Source organism: Brassica napus, chromosome C3 (genome assembly GCF_020379485.1).
Source record: "Brassica napus cultivar Da-Ae chromosome C3, Da-Ae, whole genome shotgun sequence".
Taxonomy (NCBI): domain Eukaryota; kingdom Viridiplantae; phylum Streptophyta; class Magnoliopsida; order Brassicales; family Brassicaceae; genus Brassica; species Brassica napus.
The window spans coordinates 41,909,482-41,925,320 of NC_063446.1; the positions used below are offsets into that span (position 1 = coordinate 41,909,482).

Here is a 15,839-nt window from a genome sequence, read left to right on the forward strand (position 1 = left end):
CTATAAACCAAACAATGTAACCGTACGTAAACTCCCTTTGGTTTTTATATGACTCATACGAATGGCTGGAACCCATCTCTTTGAACTTCTTCTCACATGAAACTTAATTATCGGACCACAAAAGAAATACGCAATAATAATAGACTTTTGCATAAACCGATGGTTGAACAAGAAAACATTTTTTTTTGGAGCAAAACCAAGAAAATATGTAAGTACATATACTTTATCAACTTATTTTCGTTATATTGACTTGATAGGTTTTAAGAATTATAATCTGGAACTTGAATTGATAGGAATGATTTATTTGAGAGGTATCTAAATCAATTATTCTAAATTCAATTTCAAAATTCGATAACTAACTCCTTAATCCCGTAAAATATGTCATCATCTTAACTTAAACTGTTTCCATCGCCATCTTCTCTTTATAAACATCCTTCCTATCAACATACTAATATATTTTCTGGACTTTACCACTATATTTACTATAGCTAATAATATTTAACCTTACTTATGTCGACTGTTTCCTAATAATATGGAGCATACCTATTTTTTCTCACTATATATCCAACAAACAAGAACATTCCAGGAATCAAATCAATTATTCTAAATTCAATTTCAAAATTTGATAACTAACTCCTTAATCCCGTAAAATATGCCATCATCTTAACTTAAACTGTTTCCATCGCCATCTTCTCTTTATAAACATCCTTCCTACCATCTACGCTTAACACACTTCTTTAAAGCTTATTTGAGAATCCAAATCTAATTCAGAAAGTACCTTTAAGCATGGAACTCACCGCTTTGGCTGACATCAAACCATTCAAGTCAGAATGGCGTATTCAAGTTAAGGTGCTCCATACCTGGAAGCATTACACAAAACTTTCAGGAGAAACATTGGAAATCATTCTGTCTGATGCACATGTAAGTCTCATTACTTAGTCTACCTTTTGTCTGTTTTTTTTCTCTTCATTCTTAACTAATAGATATATTCAATTCTACTTTCTAAATCGCTGCAATTTGTTATTTTTAAGGGAACTAAAATTCTTGCGTCCTGTAAGAAAACATACTTTGAGAAGTTTGCAAAAAAAGTACCTGTTGGAATGTGGAGAAACATTGAAAATTTCTCCATCAATGGCCCCGGTGTTTCCTACAGGCCTACCAATCATCAATACAAGATCAATTTCATCTATGGAACTGATATCACTCTGTCAACCCTGCAAAACGACAGCATGTTTCTCAGTTTGGTTGATTTCCAGACTATTCAACAGGGAGTAGAAGATGAAAACATCTTAATTGGTAACTATTGATATTTTAAGTTTGATAAATACATTTTGTTAATTAGATTTTGATCTATTTCAGATGTTATTGGAGAAGTGACGGATTTGGGATCTCTTGACACAGTTCTGTGTTATGGTAAAGAAAGAAAGAAAATTGAGTTCAGTTTGACAGACCTTCAGTAAGTCATCCATTTGTTTTTTCCTTATATCATATTACTAAAACTAATAGTTTAACATTTTTATTTTTACAGAGGCCGTAGGATTGCTTGCTGTCTATGGGGAAAATTTGCTGAAAGCATTCATGCTAATTGCAAAGCAGTTGGTGGAGATACTGTTATCTGTCTCTTACGTTTTGTGAAAGTCGGCACCTATAGAGGTAATCCTCTATTATCACTTATCACTTATCATATCATAGTACCTTTGAGCATGGAACTCACAAAATCGTCCGTTTATTTATGTCAGATGAGGTTCAAATTTCAAATTCATATGATGCTTCTCAAATCTTTTTCAACCCGCCAATAATGGAGAGTGAGGCCTTTTTGAAAAGGTATTTAGATTGTTTATAAAATGAAAAGCTATACCTATGTATACTTTAAAATAAATTTATTGGGGTTGACTTTAATAGGGATGTTGCATCCAATGCTTTGACATTGGTTGAATCCGAACAAGACAAACTTGAAAGGGAGATTAGACGCGATAAATGGATGCAATACCCAATCAGAGACATTGCAGAGCTACTATCTTCAACTCAGGTAATAGTTTTGATGCAAATTATATTCTAACACTATCAATGCTTAAAGGACTACCTTTACTTTTGTAAATGTAGATTGAGCAATGCAGAGTCATTGCCACAATTTATGCAATTGACAAGGATTGGGGATGGTACTATTTTGGATGCAAAGTTTGCAACAAAAAGGTCAACAAGATTTCAACAAAAGTTCAAATCGTCAAGGGGAATGAGATAACCACTCATTTGTGGTGGTGTGAAAAGTGTGATGATAAAGTCACTAAAGTCTTGCCAAAGTAATATATTTGTTAAGCGAGTTTTGTTGTCTATATTTTAATTTCATAAGTTTCTAATTCAAAATATGTGATGCAGGTTCAGGATTCATGCATGGGTGAAAGATGGTACTGGAGAAGCTTACCTAATGTTACTTGACTGGATTGCAGTCGGAGTTATTCCTGAAACTGCTGCTGCCTTGCTCAACGGTTCATTTGAGGAGGTTATATCCTGTATTTCATAACTTCATTATAAACTTTCAGAATATATAACTTTTAACATATACTGAATATTACAGCTACAAGATATTGAATCTTTTCCTGAGGCCGTTACTGATTTGGTTGGAAAGACTTTCATGTTTGGTATTTACATTGAGAGTAACAATGTTGCTAGCAAAGGTGGGATGTATAAAGTTGGTAAAGTATGGAAAGATCCAAGTATGCTACTGACTGGTGGTAGCACCACCGAGTTATGGACTCACTCTGATGTGGGAACTTCTAATTTAAGTGGTTCACATGTATGGTTTTGTATTTTTAGATTTTTATAATGTTAATTGACTGTATACGACTGCACCAGATTCATAGTGTAGATTGTTTGTACAGGGTTCACTTTTAGTTATCGAAAGTCAGGCAAACGAAAACACTGTGGTAACCCCATCATCTAAACGCAAACAACAATCCAATGAAGGTGAACCTGACATAAGTTCTACAACAAAGAAGCAGTGCGCTCGAGTTTTTGTGAAGAAAGAAAAGACCACTAAAGAGAACTCAAGCTCCAAGAAAAGTGGCTAAAGAAGAAACCAAAGTGGTTCTTTGTTTGTTTTCTGTTTTTGTTTTTTGTTTCTGTTTAAGTTTTCACAATAAGTGTTTATTTGCACATTTGTTTCAGTTATTTAAAGTTTAATTTCTAATAAAGATTTCCAATATTTGCGTTCCTTTGCTAGATTATTTTCCAATTTGCAGTACTTACAATTGAGACTTACATTTTATTATAAGAAAATACTTGATTACTATTTTTGATATACTGATTCAAAAGAATCTGCTCACATTACATACATCATACTATGTTTAAAATCTACTCTAAGTAATGTTTTAAAATAGAGATTTTTAAATTTATAAAAAATTATTTGAATTAAAACAATAGGAATGATCTATTGACCAATCATCTACATGTTATACTACTCTGCCATATCATATATGAATTTAAACAAGTGGTTTCATGTTAAATGTTTATATCTCCTTATATAAACGAAACTAAAAAGTATTAAAATAATACTTTTATCCAATAATAAGGGAGTTCATTAGCTAACCCACGTTGTGTCTAAACATAACCCTAACAACCATCGTTACAGAACACAATAGATTACAATAAAACACCAATGGAAAACTAACTTCTCGAAATGCAGTTATCATTACAACAAACATGAAGAACAAAGAAGACAATACAAGGAAGAGAAGAACAAATCATCAACCTACATGTCAAAGTCCAGCAGATTCTAAATTGACTGATGGAACCATTGCCGACTCTACCTTTAGACAAGTGTTGGGAGATGTTTCTAATTTAAAGCCGAATTTACAAAGTTCTGGGGGTTCTCAGCATTTTACTCAACCATCAACCTACTTCGGTTCAGGAAATCCATACTATGGTGCCTTTTCTTTACCCATGACATTGTTATCTGTTACTGTTTTCTACTCAGTGAATCAATATATGCAATTCATGCGTCTATTATGTTGTTGATTCACCTACAGACAAAGCTAAAGGAAAGCAGCCTCAATGTTCTAAGAGGATTCGAGCAAATGGTAAGTGGATTAATTAGAAACATATTACAGATTTTGACCAGTTCTATGTTTAATAACTAACATTGTTATTTGGTTATTTTGTGATTGCGAGGAGATAATAACAATGACAGAGTTCAGTTATCAAACATCTTAACAAGAAGAAGTACATGTCTCCAAATTCAGCCTAGGAATCTTTTACCAGCCTTCTCCAACTCAGACAGTGTCAAGCAACATAATGAGAACATGTGGTCAACATCACAAGTGAACGAGTCAGAAAAAGAAGATGACTTGGAATCATCTCTTGACCACAATTTTACTGGTAGGCATAATTATATCTATTCTAATTTTTTCGCAGGCTTAAATTTTATAACATTGTTTTTTATATACAGATGAAGGTGAAGATTATAGTGATCAGAGTTATGATGATGTTAGTAGTGAAGATAGTGATTCACATGAAGTAGGATCTGATAACACTGAAGAAATATCTGATACAAGTCATGTACCAGATGAACAAAGGGCTAGGATTTTGACTATGGCCGATATATTTAAAACCATGTTTCAGGGAGGTCAATCCTCATCAACTACACCTCTGCCTAAACTAAACACTACACGTAATTGAGACTTTTTCAAATTTTTAACTCAATATCTATTATATTTTCTTACCTTAACCATCTGAATTTATGAATTTCTTACAGAGTACTTAGATGAGGGAGATCCTACTTACATATGTAACTACTGTGGGGCGAAAATGTGGTATGGTGAACGCATTGAAAAGAGAAACAAGACCAAGAAACCAAAATTCTCTTTGTGTTGTGGACAAGGTCAAGTTCAGTTACCATTACTAAAAGAATCACCAGAGATCTTGAAAAGATTGTTACATTGTGATGATGAGATCAGCAAATACTTTCGGGAAAATATCAGGCAGCTTAATATGGTTTTTTCTTTTACATCTCTTGGGGGTAAAGTTGATAGATGTCTTCCTCAAGGACGTGGCCCAAAGATGTTTCAACTTCAAGGAGAAAACTATCATCTAATGGGTAGTTTAAAGCCACCAGCTGGAGAAGAAGCCAAGTTTTCTCAACTCTACATTGTTGACATTGAAAACAAAATTGACAAAAGAGCTTCCATTATAGGGTATTTTCAACTCATTACTAAGAACCAAAATATAATAGATTATGACCTGCGAACGTAGAAATTCTTATACTGTCAAACATCTTACTTTTGATGCAGGAAATACAAGAAAAAGGCTGATAAGGCAAAAAAAAGAGAGTGTGAGGAAAAAGGTCATTGAGATGATAGTTGAGATGCTAAACCAAGTAAATCCATATGTGCATCAATTCCGATCAGCCAGAGATAGGTTCAATTTGAACCCTGAGACTACCTTTCATATGCGGATTGTTAGCAGTCGAGAAAAAGACGGGAGGACATATGATACTCCTACTGCATCTGAAGTTGCTGCACTGGTTCCTGGGGATTTCAATTTGGAAATGGATAAAAGAGATATTGTTCTTGAAGAGAAGCAAACAGGATGGCTTAAACGGATAAGTGAAATCCATCCTTCCTATCTTGCACTACAATATCCTCTTATCTTTACATATGGCGAAGATGGGTTCAGACTTGGGATTGAAAAAAGAGCTACAGAGGCTACATCTAAACTGAAGAGGAAAAATATCAGTATGAGACAGTGGTATGCATATCGGATCCAGGAAAGAGACGGGGAATGTCATACACTTCTGCACTCTAAGAGGCTATTCCAACAGTTTTTGGTTGATGCTTTTACAACCATAGAATCTAACCGGCTGTGCTTTTTGAGGATGAACCAGAAAAGCCTTAGATCAGATAGCTTTGATTCTATTCAGCAGTCTGAAAACGATGGGAAGACAGATATGAGTGAGCAAGGAAGCCGCTATGTGTTACCAGGCACTTTTGTTGGAGGACCAAGATACATGAAAAATATGTATTTGGATGCAATGTCGATATGCAAATATTTTGGGTTTCCCGATCTGTTTATAACTTTCACATGCAATCCTAAATGGCCCGAAATCACCAGATATGTTCAACCACGCAAACTCAGTCCTGACGACAGACCAGATATTCTATGCAGAATTTTTAAGTGTAAACTTGATTCTCTTATGAGGGATTTAACAGAAAAAAAATCTACTTGGAAAAACAGTCGCATGTGAGTATTTTGCTTGGTTATTTTCGTTTGATATATTTTTGTTTAACTGTAGTTACTAATGTCTTTCACTGTTTTTAATGCAGCCATGTACACAATTGAGTTTCAGAAACGTGGTCTGCCACATGCTCATATTCTGCTCTTCATGCATCCTAACTATAAATTTCCTAAACCAGAAGACATTGACAAGATTATCTCAGCAGAAATACCAGACAAGGAAAAGGAACCAGAGTTGTTTGATGTGGTCAAAGATATGATGATTCATGGTCCTTGTGGGTCAGTTAACTGGAATTCGCCATGCATGGAAAATGGTAAATGTTCAAAGCTTTATCCAAAAGATTTTGTGGAAACAACTTCAGTGAACCGAGAAGGTTTTCCAGTTTATAGACGGCGTGAACAGTCTGGTTGCTTTGTAGAGAAAAATGGTTTCAAATGCGATAACAGATATGTGATACCCTATAACAAGAAATTATCTGTTAGTTATCGAGCTCATATTAATGTACAATGGTGTAATCAGACTGGTTCTATTAAATACTTATTTAAGTATATTAATAAAGGCGCGGATCGTTGTACTGTTACTGTTGAGCCACCAGAAAAAGGAGGAGCAAAGCGAAAGAAGTCAAACGATGAAACTACTGGAGTTGATAAAAAAAATGAGATCAAAAACTTCTTCAACTGCCGGTAAATTTTGTTTTGCTCTTTCTTTAAAGATTTTTTACTTCTCAATCAGATCAGGTACAATACTAATCTCGAATATTATTTTTTTAGATATGTTTCAGCCTGTGAAGGGGCGTGGAGGACTTTCAGTTTCCCTATTCACTATCGATCAGTACCTGTTGAGCGAATGCAGTGGCACCTACCAGGGAAGCAGATAATAATTTTCAAAGATGATGACACTTATGAGAAAGTGACCAGTCGAGAGCTTATAGAAGATACTATGTTCACTGGATGGTTTGAACTGAACAAGGTTAGTGCTGTTGCCAGAAGACTAACTCTAGCAGAAATCCCAACAATGTTCACTTGGAATAAGAAGGAGAAGAAGTTCCACGACAGACAGAGAGGATTCAGTATTGGTAGGATCAATTATGCCCCAAGGAAGATTGAAGAAGCTTTCTATTTGCGTGTTCTGCTAAACATAGTTAGAGGTCCAAGAAATGATGAGGAGATTCGGACATTTAACAATGTTGTTTATCCTACGTATAAGGCAGTGTGTTTTGCAAGAGGCTTACTAGACGATGATCAAGAGTATATTGATGATATTTTTAGGACAAGTTTCACAGAATCAGCTTCAGCTTTGCGTCATACTTTTGTTATGATGCTGATGTCTGGTAGTTTGTCAGAGCCAGAGGTTGTTTGGGACAATACATGGGAGGTTCTATGTGATGATATCGAGTATAAACGGAGAAAGTTACTAAAAAGGCCAGGTATAATATAATTCTATTTTTTTATCATATCCTATTCTGAAAAATTGAAGTTGAAAGTGTTTATATTTTTTTTTTACAGATCTCTGTTTAAGTGCCCATGAAAAAAAACAATATGCTCTTCTTGAGATTGAGAATATTTTAAAGAGCAATGGTTTTTCTTTAGATCAATGGGAAAATATGCCAAAGCCAGATCCAAATATTGGTGGGAATGACAATGTTCTGATTTCAGATGAGCTGAGTTACGATAGGGAGAAGCTGAAAGCTGAGCATGACAGAGACATTGTTAAACTAACGGAGGAACAAAAGAAAATATATGATGAGATTGTTGATGCAGTCATAAATCAAAAAGGAGGTGTGTTCTTTGTTTATGGATTTGGTGGAACTGGTAAAACCTTCCTGTGGAGATTGTTGTCTGCAGCTATTAGATTCAAGGGGGAAATATGTTTGAACACTGCATCAAGTGGGATAGCTTCTCTATTGCTACAAGGAGGAAGGACAGCACATTCTAGGTTTGGAATACCAATAAACCCAGATGAGTATTCTACTTGCACCCTTATTCCAGGAAGTGATCAAGCTAACTTGGTGAAAGCAGCATCTCTAATCATTTGGGATGAAGCACCAATGATGAGTAGACATTGTTTTGAGTCTTTGGATAGGAGTATGAAAGACATTATGCGGAACAAAGACAACAGGCCTTTTGCTGGGAAAGTTGTTGTATTTGGAGGTGATTTTAGACAAGTTTTGCCTGTTATACATGGTGCTGGACGACCAGAAATTGTAATGGAGTCTCTTAATTCATCATATTTATGGAGGCATGTCAAAGTGATGAAGCTAACCAAGAATATGAGGCTACTTTCTGAAAACCTGTCTGCTGAAGATGCTAAGGATTTAAAAGAATTCTCAAAGTGGATTTTAGATGTTGGAGATGAAAAGCTTGGAGGTGAAAATGATGGAGAAGTTGTAATCAATATTCCAGATGAGTTTCTTATTACTGATGTAGATGATCCGATTGAATCAATTAGCAAAGCAGTATATGGGGATGTATTTTCCTTACAACAGGATAAACAGCCAAAGTTTTTCCAAGAAAGGGCAATTCTCTGTCCCACCAATGAAGATGTCAACAGGATTAACCAGCACATGTTGGATAAACTACCAGGTTATACTATTTATATGGACAAGTTATTTTTGGCTATTGAAATCGTTTATGATTATTATATAATTTTTGAGTTTGTAACATGCAGGAGAAGAAAGGATTTACTTAAGCTCTGACTCGATTGATGCTTCTGATAGATTTTCGAGAAATGACCAGGCTCTAACTCCCGATTTCTTAAACACCATCAAGGTTTCTGGTCTGCCAAATCACAGTCTTCGCTTGAAAGTCGGCTGTCCAGTGATGTTGCTTAGAAATATCGATCATACAAACGGTTTGATGAATGGCACAAGACTCCAGATTACAGAGATGGATGATTTATTGGTAAAGGCTAAAGTGATCACAGGAGAAAAGGTGGGGAAAACTGTGGTCATTCCTAGACTTTCTATTACACCTTCTGATAAGAAATTGCCTTTCAAGATGAGGAGAAGGCAGCTGCCTATCGCAGTTGCATTTGCTATTACAATTAATAAGAGTCAAGGTCAATCACTATCCCATGTTGGTTTGTATCTACCAAGAGATGTCTTCTCTCATGGACAACTATACGTGGCTGTTTCCAGAGTTACATCAAAAAAGGGATTGAAGATTTTGGTTGTTGATGATCAAGGAAAGCCTAAGCGTGAGACAAAGAATGTTGTTTTCAAAGAGATCTTTCAGAATCTCTAATTTTAATGTTTAGTTTGCTGTGTGTTTTAGCGTATTTAAACTTATTTCTATTTTTGACAAACAATGTAGTTAACTTGCAAGTTGGAAGTTTTTCATTTATCTCTCTAATTTATTCATGCAAACAGAAGCACACAACATACATTACAAGCAAAAGACATTGTATTTGTTAACCTACATACAAGCACACAACAGACAGGGCGGTTAAACAACATTCGGATTCAACATCCTTTGGAAGCACGCAACAGACGTACCAGCAACAACATTCAGATTCCATTCCTGACTTCTAACTGATATTGCTTTCTTGACTTCTAATCTATATTCCATTCCTGACTTCTAAGTGCTAGCTAAGTTCGGTTAAGTGACTTACGTGTTATTCCAATGCTAGAAGTTGTTTCTGAAAGCCCTTTGCGTTCCTTTGGTAAAAAAGGAAGCTGAACTTATACTTTTTATAACTGCATCTCCTGAAGTATAAAACAGAGCTAAATAAGAATATAATTGTAATATACTCACACAGCAGTACATATTTATTATACTCATAACTTCATACTGCAGACAAGGCGCTAAATAATACTTCATGAGATGGAAGAAAACCTGTCGATCTCAAAGTCAGTCTGATATGGCTTTGATTGGTTTCCTAACATCATTTTACTTCTTTTATAATAATGAGCGCCTGCAAAAGAAAACATTCATTCCCCATAAGAAAACAAAAGAGTTTATATATGGCTTATAAAAAAGATTTGTTAAAAAGTAACATAGATTTATTATTTGGTCAATAGATTACATATGATCTTCATAGGAGCCATGTATATTTTTACTGCTCTGGTTTCAAACCAATAGAGCCACTCATGTCAGCTTCCACAGTCTTCCACGCGTTTCTGAGAATAAAGTGACAGTCTTTCACTTTGAACAAATATTTATGAAATACTTAAAGGATGTTTCAGATTCAACATCATATAGCTTTTAAGAATCATAGTATATACTAATACACAAAATCAAAGTTTTAAAATATTTCTTACAGGCCATAGTAGGGGACCCGCCATAGTAGAGTACAGGCTTTTCAGATGTAGGAGTTAAATTGTTTGGTGATGCTATAGACACAAAAACCTGTTTCTTTTCAGACATCTTCTTTTTCAATGGAGACAAGATCAACGCTTTGGTTTTGTTGACCTTTCCTTCCCTCCAGTACACTTCAGACACATATATTATCATCGATTAAGATCAGCTTCACTCAGATCCCTCATCAGAAGAAACAGAGGATCCGTCACATCTGAAATTTTATTCAAAATAAATTTCTCAGATTTCACCTCAAAATAAGATTACATGCAACAAAATATATTTAATCTAACAACAAAACGAGTGATATTACATGTACCTGAGCTGATCTGAGCAATTTTTTTTACAGATCGATTAAATTTGAGCTGAGACAAGATCTGGTCGGTTGTAATAGAAAGAGAGAGAGAGAAACTCTATTTTCGAGCTGATTTTCTAAAAAGTTTTTTTTTCTGTATAATAAGTTTGTGGTCAGGATTTATTTATTTATATGGGCCTGGAGCATCAAATTTGATGCATTGTTTTGCATTGTGTATTTGTATGGGCTTTTATCTAATTGACCTTAATTAGATATTACTAATCTATATTATTATCAAACAATTTTTAGGGTTATCTGTTATGTCTATTCTATTAAAACACCTACTTAAGTTTAGAAATAAAATGTGGAAAATTAAAAATGTTATCATATATGAAAGTGCAAAAATATATTACAAATTGCAAATTTGGTGAATAAAGATTAAAAATAATTTCCCAAACATATATGACACAAGTACACAATTATGAAACTTAATCAATTATTTATTTAATATAGAGAAAATTATATCTATTCTACTAAATTCATATCATACAAAAATATAATTATAAAAACACAGACATAAATTATATTACGTAAAAAATTAAAAAAACAAAAAATATACCCGCCCTCCGAGGGCGGGTCAATATCTAGTCTACTCTATTAAAATAGAATCCTATTTTTTATCTACTTAAAAATGTTGTCATTTAAGTTTTGGACTTATTCACATTTCATTATAAATAAATATAACATCTCTTATTATTCGGTTATACAATTTTATCCCTATTAACACTAACCGATATTAACCAATACAAAATACTCATCAATTATCTAAACATTTACATAACCAAATACTTATCAATAATCTAAACTTTTACATACCATAGGATCATCTTTGAGTTGTAAAACTGTGACGCATGGGAAGATATGCCTCAGTTTCATTACCTTCTTGAAGGAATAGCGATTGGTATCTCCTTCATTCAGGCATGTTCTCTTGACCATACACTGGATGTCAATAACACTACGACAACTGAAATCGCTCAAAGCGTTATAAGGGATCACATACATCAATCTTATGTTGTTCAGAATGGTCTCAGATTACTGCGAGAGTCAATTAATTCAGAAGCTGGTTTTTGGTAAGAAGAGGATCATAAAGTCCTTTCATTGATGTTTTCAACTATGGGAGAAGGAGAGCTCTATGTACTATGTTCTGCATTTCTTATTTTTTGAGTTCGTGTAGAACGGCTTTAGTATTATTATTTAAAAAAGTAGATATGTTTTATTATTAGTTGAAGTCATATGGCTTTTTTATTAACATTTTAAGCCGTATGGCTTTTTATTTTTTAGAATTGATGATTTTAAAAATAACCAGAGTTAAAAATGATTTGAGCAAATCTATTACCGATTTTGTTATGTATAATTTCGAAATATTGTTATCAAATATATTGCTTTTAATATTTTAAATGTTTGGGCATATATTGAATATAAATGGAGGATTTTTAGGAAAATATTATAATTTAGTAAACCATTCAGCAGTAAAACAATGGATTGTTCACCAGTTATACATATTTTTCATGATAATGGCTATAGTAAGTAAAAGATGCATTGCCCCGCACACGTACACTATTCATTATTTTAATGCTTGTTAACTGCATATTCAATATTAATCTAGATGTTTTGATTTCGAGATCTTAACTATATATTTGACCAATGATTTCTAATAATATTAACGATAATCACTAAATACTTTAGGGATGGATATTCAAGTATCCGTTCGAGTTTGGTTCGGATCTATTCAGTTAGAATCTTTATTTGGGGTTGGTTCGAATCTATTTTGGTTTCGGATTTTTAGAGTTAGAGATTTAAGTTCCATTTGACTATTTATAAATTTTATTTCGGGTTCGATTCAAATTTGTGCGGGTTCAATTCAGGTTCAGATATTCATTTAAAACTATATAATTTTTTAAATAATTTCTAGATACCTTAAAGTCCAAGAACAAAAATAATATAAACATATAAACTTGAATATTGTATGCCAAGTATTTAAGATTAACATGGAATTAGTTACTTTTAGCTATTTAGATAGAAAACTAATAGGTATTTAGGGTATTTTTTTGAGTATTTTTGAATATATATATATATATATATATATACTTTTAACTATCTTTCACATATTTTGGATAATTTCAAGTATTTTTGAGTGTGTTGGATATTTTTAGTATATAAGATTTAAAAATAACTAATATATTTAAGTATAGATCCAATTTTTCATATACCAAAATTTTGGATCCATTCGGATATCTTACCAATTTTGGTTCGAATTTAGTATAATTTTTTTTTTTTTTTGGTTTTGATTCAGTTCTTTGGGTTCAAATATATTTTTCAACCCTAAAAGCTTTAATAAGATTTTTTCTTATAATTTGTATCATTTTATTTATCGGTTTTATATAAAAAATAAACAACGCGGGTCAAAAATCTAGTTCTAATTAATTAGTAGTATTAACGAGCTTTTCACACCTAAATATTATTATTGTATATAACTAAAATACTATGGATTAGTTTCATGAAATATCATGTGTATACTTCCCATTAAATGTAATACATTACTAATATTAACCAAATTTAACTTCATTTTTTTCATTGCATCAAAGATCAGATAATCTTCCTGTTTTACCCGCAGAAGACCCATGAGTGACGAGATGGGATCAAGCCAAAGCATAAACGAAAATTTCACAACCAAAAACAAAACCGGATAAAATTTGAAAAACAAAGATCATCAGTTTTTACTACAGACAAGACGTATAGTTTCACTTCAGTAACCATTTTGTCGGCAATCCATAACCCAAAATTTGAAAAGACAAGATCTCAGTAAAGGAGTGTTGTAGCTTTCTCTTAATCCTCACCCCTTGTATGCTCTTCATGTTGTCAGTCTCATAACCAGCCAACAAGCTTGTTTCACTCACTAATAATAACTCGTCCGTAGAATCTTGATGGCACAATGAACATCAACAAAGCCCATTTGCATTTTGACTTGTGTGCTGAGAATCTACCAACAGCACTCTAAACTACAGAAGAAGAAGGTAAAGGGTTTCTTCGAATGGGACGTGATGACTTCTTGAGATATGATGAGTTCCACTCACCACCTTCCTGTGCATAGTAATCCATCGGATAGTCTCCATCAAGCACCCCATCATCATCCTTCTTATCATCTCTACACGCACAGCTTGTTTCTTTGTCCTCTTTGCAGCAGCCAGACGAAGAAGACTCAGCTCTGCTCAAAGAACCCTTCTCCCACCACCCAGGGATAAACCCTAAAGCAATCTCAGCCTCGAAAGTCGTCAGAAGCGGCTTAAGAAAGGCCTCACCCCAATCAATAGAAAGCCTCGGACACGCTATCTGCACCCAAGCATCCACAGAGTCTTCAAACAAGGCCACTCTCGTGGGACTAAGTTCAGACATCAAAACAACGGTGCTATCAATCCCTTTCTCCTCCATCTTCTTCTCCAACCTCTCGAGAATCTTGGGGTTCCCTTGCCTTCCCAACGTCCCCAACACGATCCCCCAAGTCTTCGCATCCTTGGCCCGTGTGATCGCTCTCCTCCTGGTCTCCCTCATCCCCTTGTGATCATACTCCTCCAAAAACAGCTTCCCAAGATACGGATCATACCTAAACGCCTTTATCTTGGGATTAGCTATCATAAACGCTTCTAGATGAAACCTCCCGTCGGCTACGAACACCAAGACAGCGTCTTTATGATCATCAACCCTCGTGACCTTAGGCGCTGTGCATCCAAGGACTTCCCCAGCCGACAGAGGCTTTGACTGAGGGATCAAAACACTGAAACCTTGCTTCTCCAACTCCGGTTTCACAGCTCTAATAGCCGAAGTAAACTGAATGGTCCCGGCGAGAATGATGCTCTTAACATCATCACTAGAGAGATTAAGATGGATGGTGCTCAGCAAGCACTTGACATCAATCTGTATCTCAACAAAGACATAAAGGCAAGGGATCTTGGTAGAGTCAATAGGGACGAGGCAACTATGCCCGTAGTGAATAAGCAAGTCAGCACCAAGAGCAGAGGCGGAGAAGTCGTCGACACAGCAAGCTCCGTAAGTGACGTCGCCGAGGACGAAGCAGTGGGAGGCTCCAGCGAAGGAAGTGAAGATGTCGGAGAGAGTGAGAGCGTACATGAGAAGACCCTCCGGGAGCTGGATAGCGATGCGTTTGGCGTTTGTGGATTTGATGCGCCAGACGCATTTGTGGACCTCGAACTGGTAGATGGAAGGGAGAAGGGAGACCGCCGCGTTGAGGGATGCGTCGTTGAGGATCGAGTCTGGGATTTGGTTCTTTATGAATCGCTTTGGAGGCTGCTTCGGTTTGTTGGTTTTGGCGTTCCTTGGATCGGAAAGCTCCATGCTTCACCCTGAAACATGAAACAAGACAGACACGATAAGCTCGTATGGATCGCTGAAACATTGAAAGTTCGATTCTTTTGCTTCTAGGTCAAAAGGGTTCAATCAGAGTATACTTTGAGATAGAACACAAACCAGAGGAAGAAACGGAAGCACGAGATTAGTCTGAGAGGAAAGGAATCTAAGATACTTACAGGGAATCGAGAGGAGAGACGGAAGAGAATGAGGCGCAACTAACAAGTACAGGCGAGTCACGGCAGGGTTTAGTTTAAGAGTGTTATGTTCTTATTAAAGTTTGGACTGGATTGAATCCTCCCACAAGGCCCATCAGTCGAACAGATCCGGCCCGATAGAGTTAAAACTGTCGGTTTGGCTAGGCGACAGAACGAAAGAAAGACTCCCTTCTGCTTTTAAGCCGACCCGAGCCAGCGACTGAATCGACTCTTTCCAGCAGCTCGTCAAAGCGCTTTATTTCGAAGGCCCGACAAGCCGAAGCCCAAAAGGCCGGAGTAAACTAGGTCAAAAAAACAATGCGAAGAGGGAAGACCAGAAGGGGATCCGCAAATCACTACACACTTACTTTCGGCTTGAAACTAGGGTTTTATTTCTCTAT

General features: G+C 35.3%; 2 protein-coding genes and 1 pseudogene across 3 annotated transcripts; 2 read left to right on the top strand and 1 right to left on the bottom strand.

Moving 5' to 3' along the window:
* The first annotated feature begins 786 nt into the window (after nt 1-786).
* Nucleotides 787-4,674, top strand: LOC106403968 (replication protein A 70 kDa DNA-binding subunit B-like). Its single transcript, XM_013844739.2, has 12 exons — nt 787-921; nt 1,032-1,296; nt 1,360-1,456; nt 1,529-1,653; nt 1,740-1,824; nt 1,903-2,029; nt 2,104-2,300; nt 2,377-2,500; nt 2,576-2,794; nt 4,026-4,076; nt 4,239-4,374; nt 4,445-4,674. Exons 1-12 carry the CDS (start codon nt 787-789, stop codon nt 4,672-4,674), a joined length of 1,791 nt encoding a protein of 596 aa, XP_013700193.2.
* On the top strand, nt 1,237-12,161 carry LOC106403967 (annotated as a pseudogene).
* Nucleotides 12,162-13,554: 1,393 nt separating this feature from the next.
* On the bottom strand, nt 13,555-15,547 carry LOC106402329 (2-(3-amino-3-carboxypropyl)histidine synthase subunit 1-like). Of its 2 annotated transcripts, none has more exons than XM_048751629.1 (2): nt 15,421-15,547; nt 13,555-15,237 (listed from the first exon to the last, which is right to left on the bottom strand). In XM_048751629.1, exon 2 carries the CDS (start codon nt 15,227-15,229, stop codon nt 13,874-13,876), a length of 1,356 nt encoding a protein of 451 aa, XP_048607586.1. In that variant the 5' UTR covers nt 15,230-15,237; nt 15,421-15,547; the 3' UTR covers nt 13,555-13,873. The 2 variants fall into 2 exon arrangements, with proteins under 2 accessions (XP_048607586.1, XP_048607587.1); XM_048751630.1 differs by having other exon boundaries at nt 15,362-15,496.
* Nucleotides 15,548-15,839: the final 292 nt, after the last annotated feature.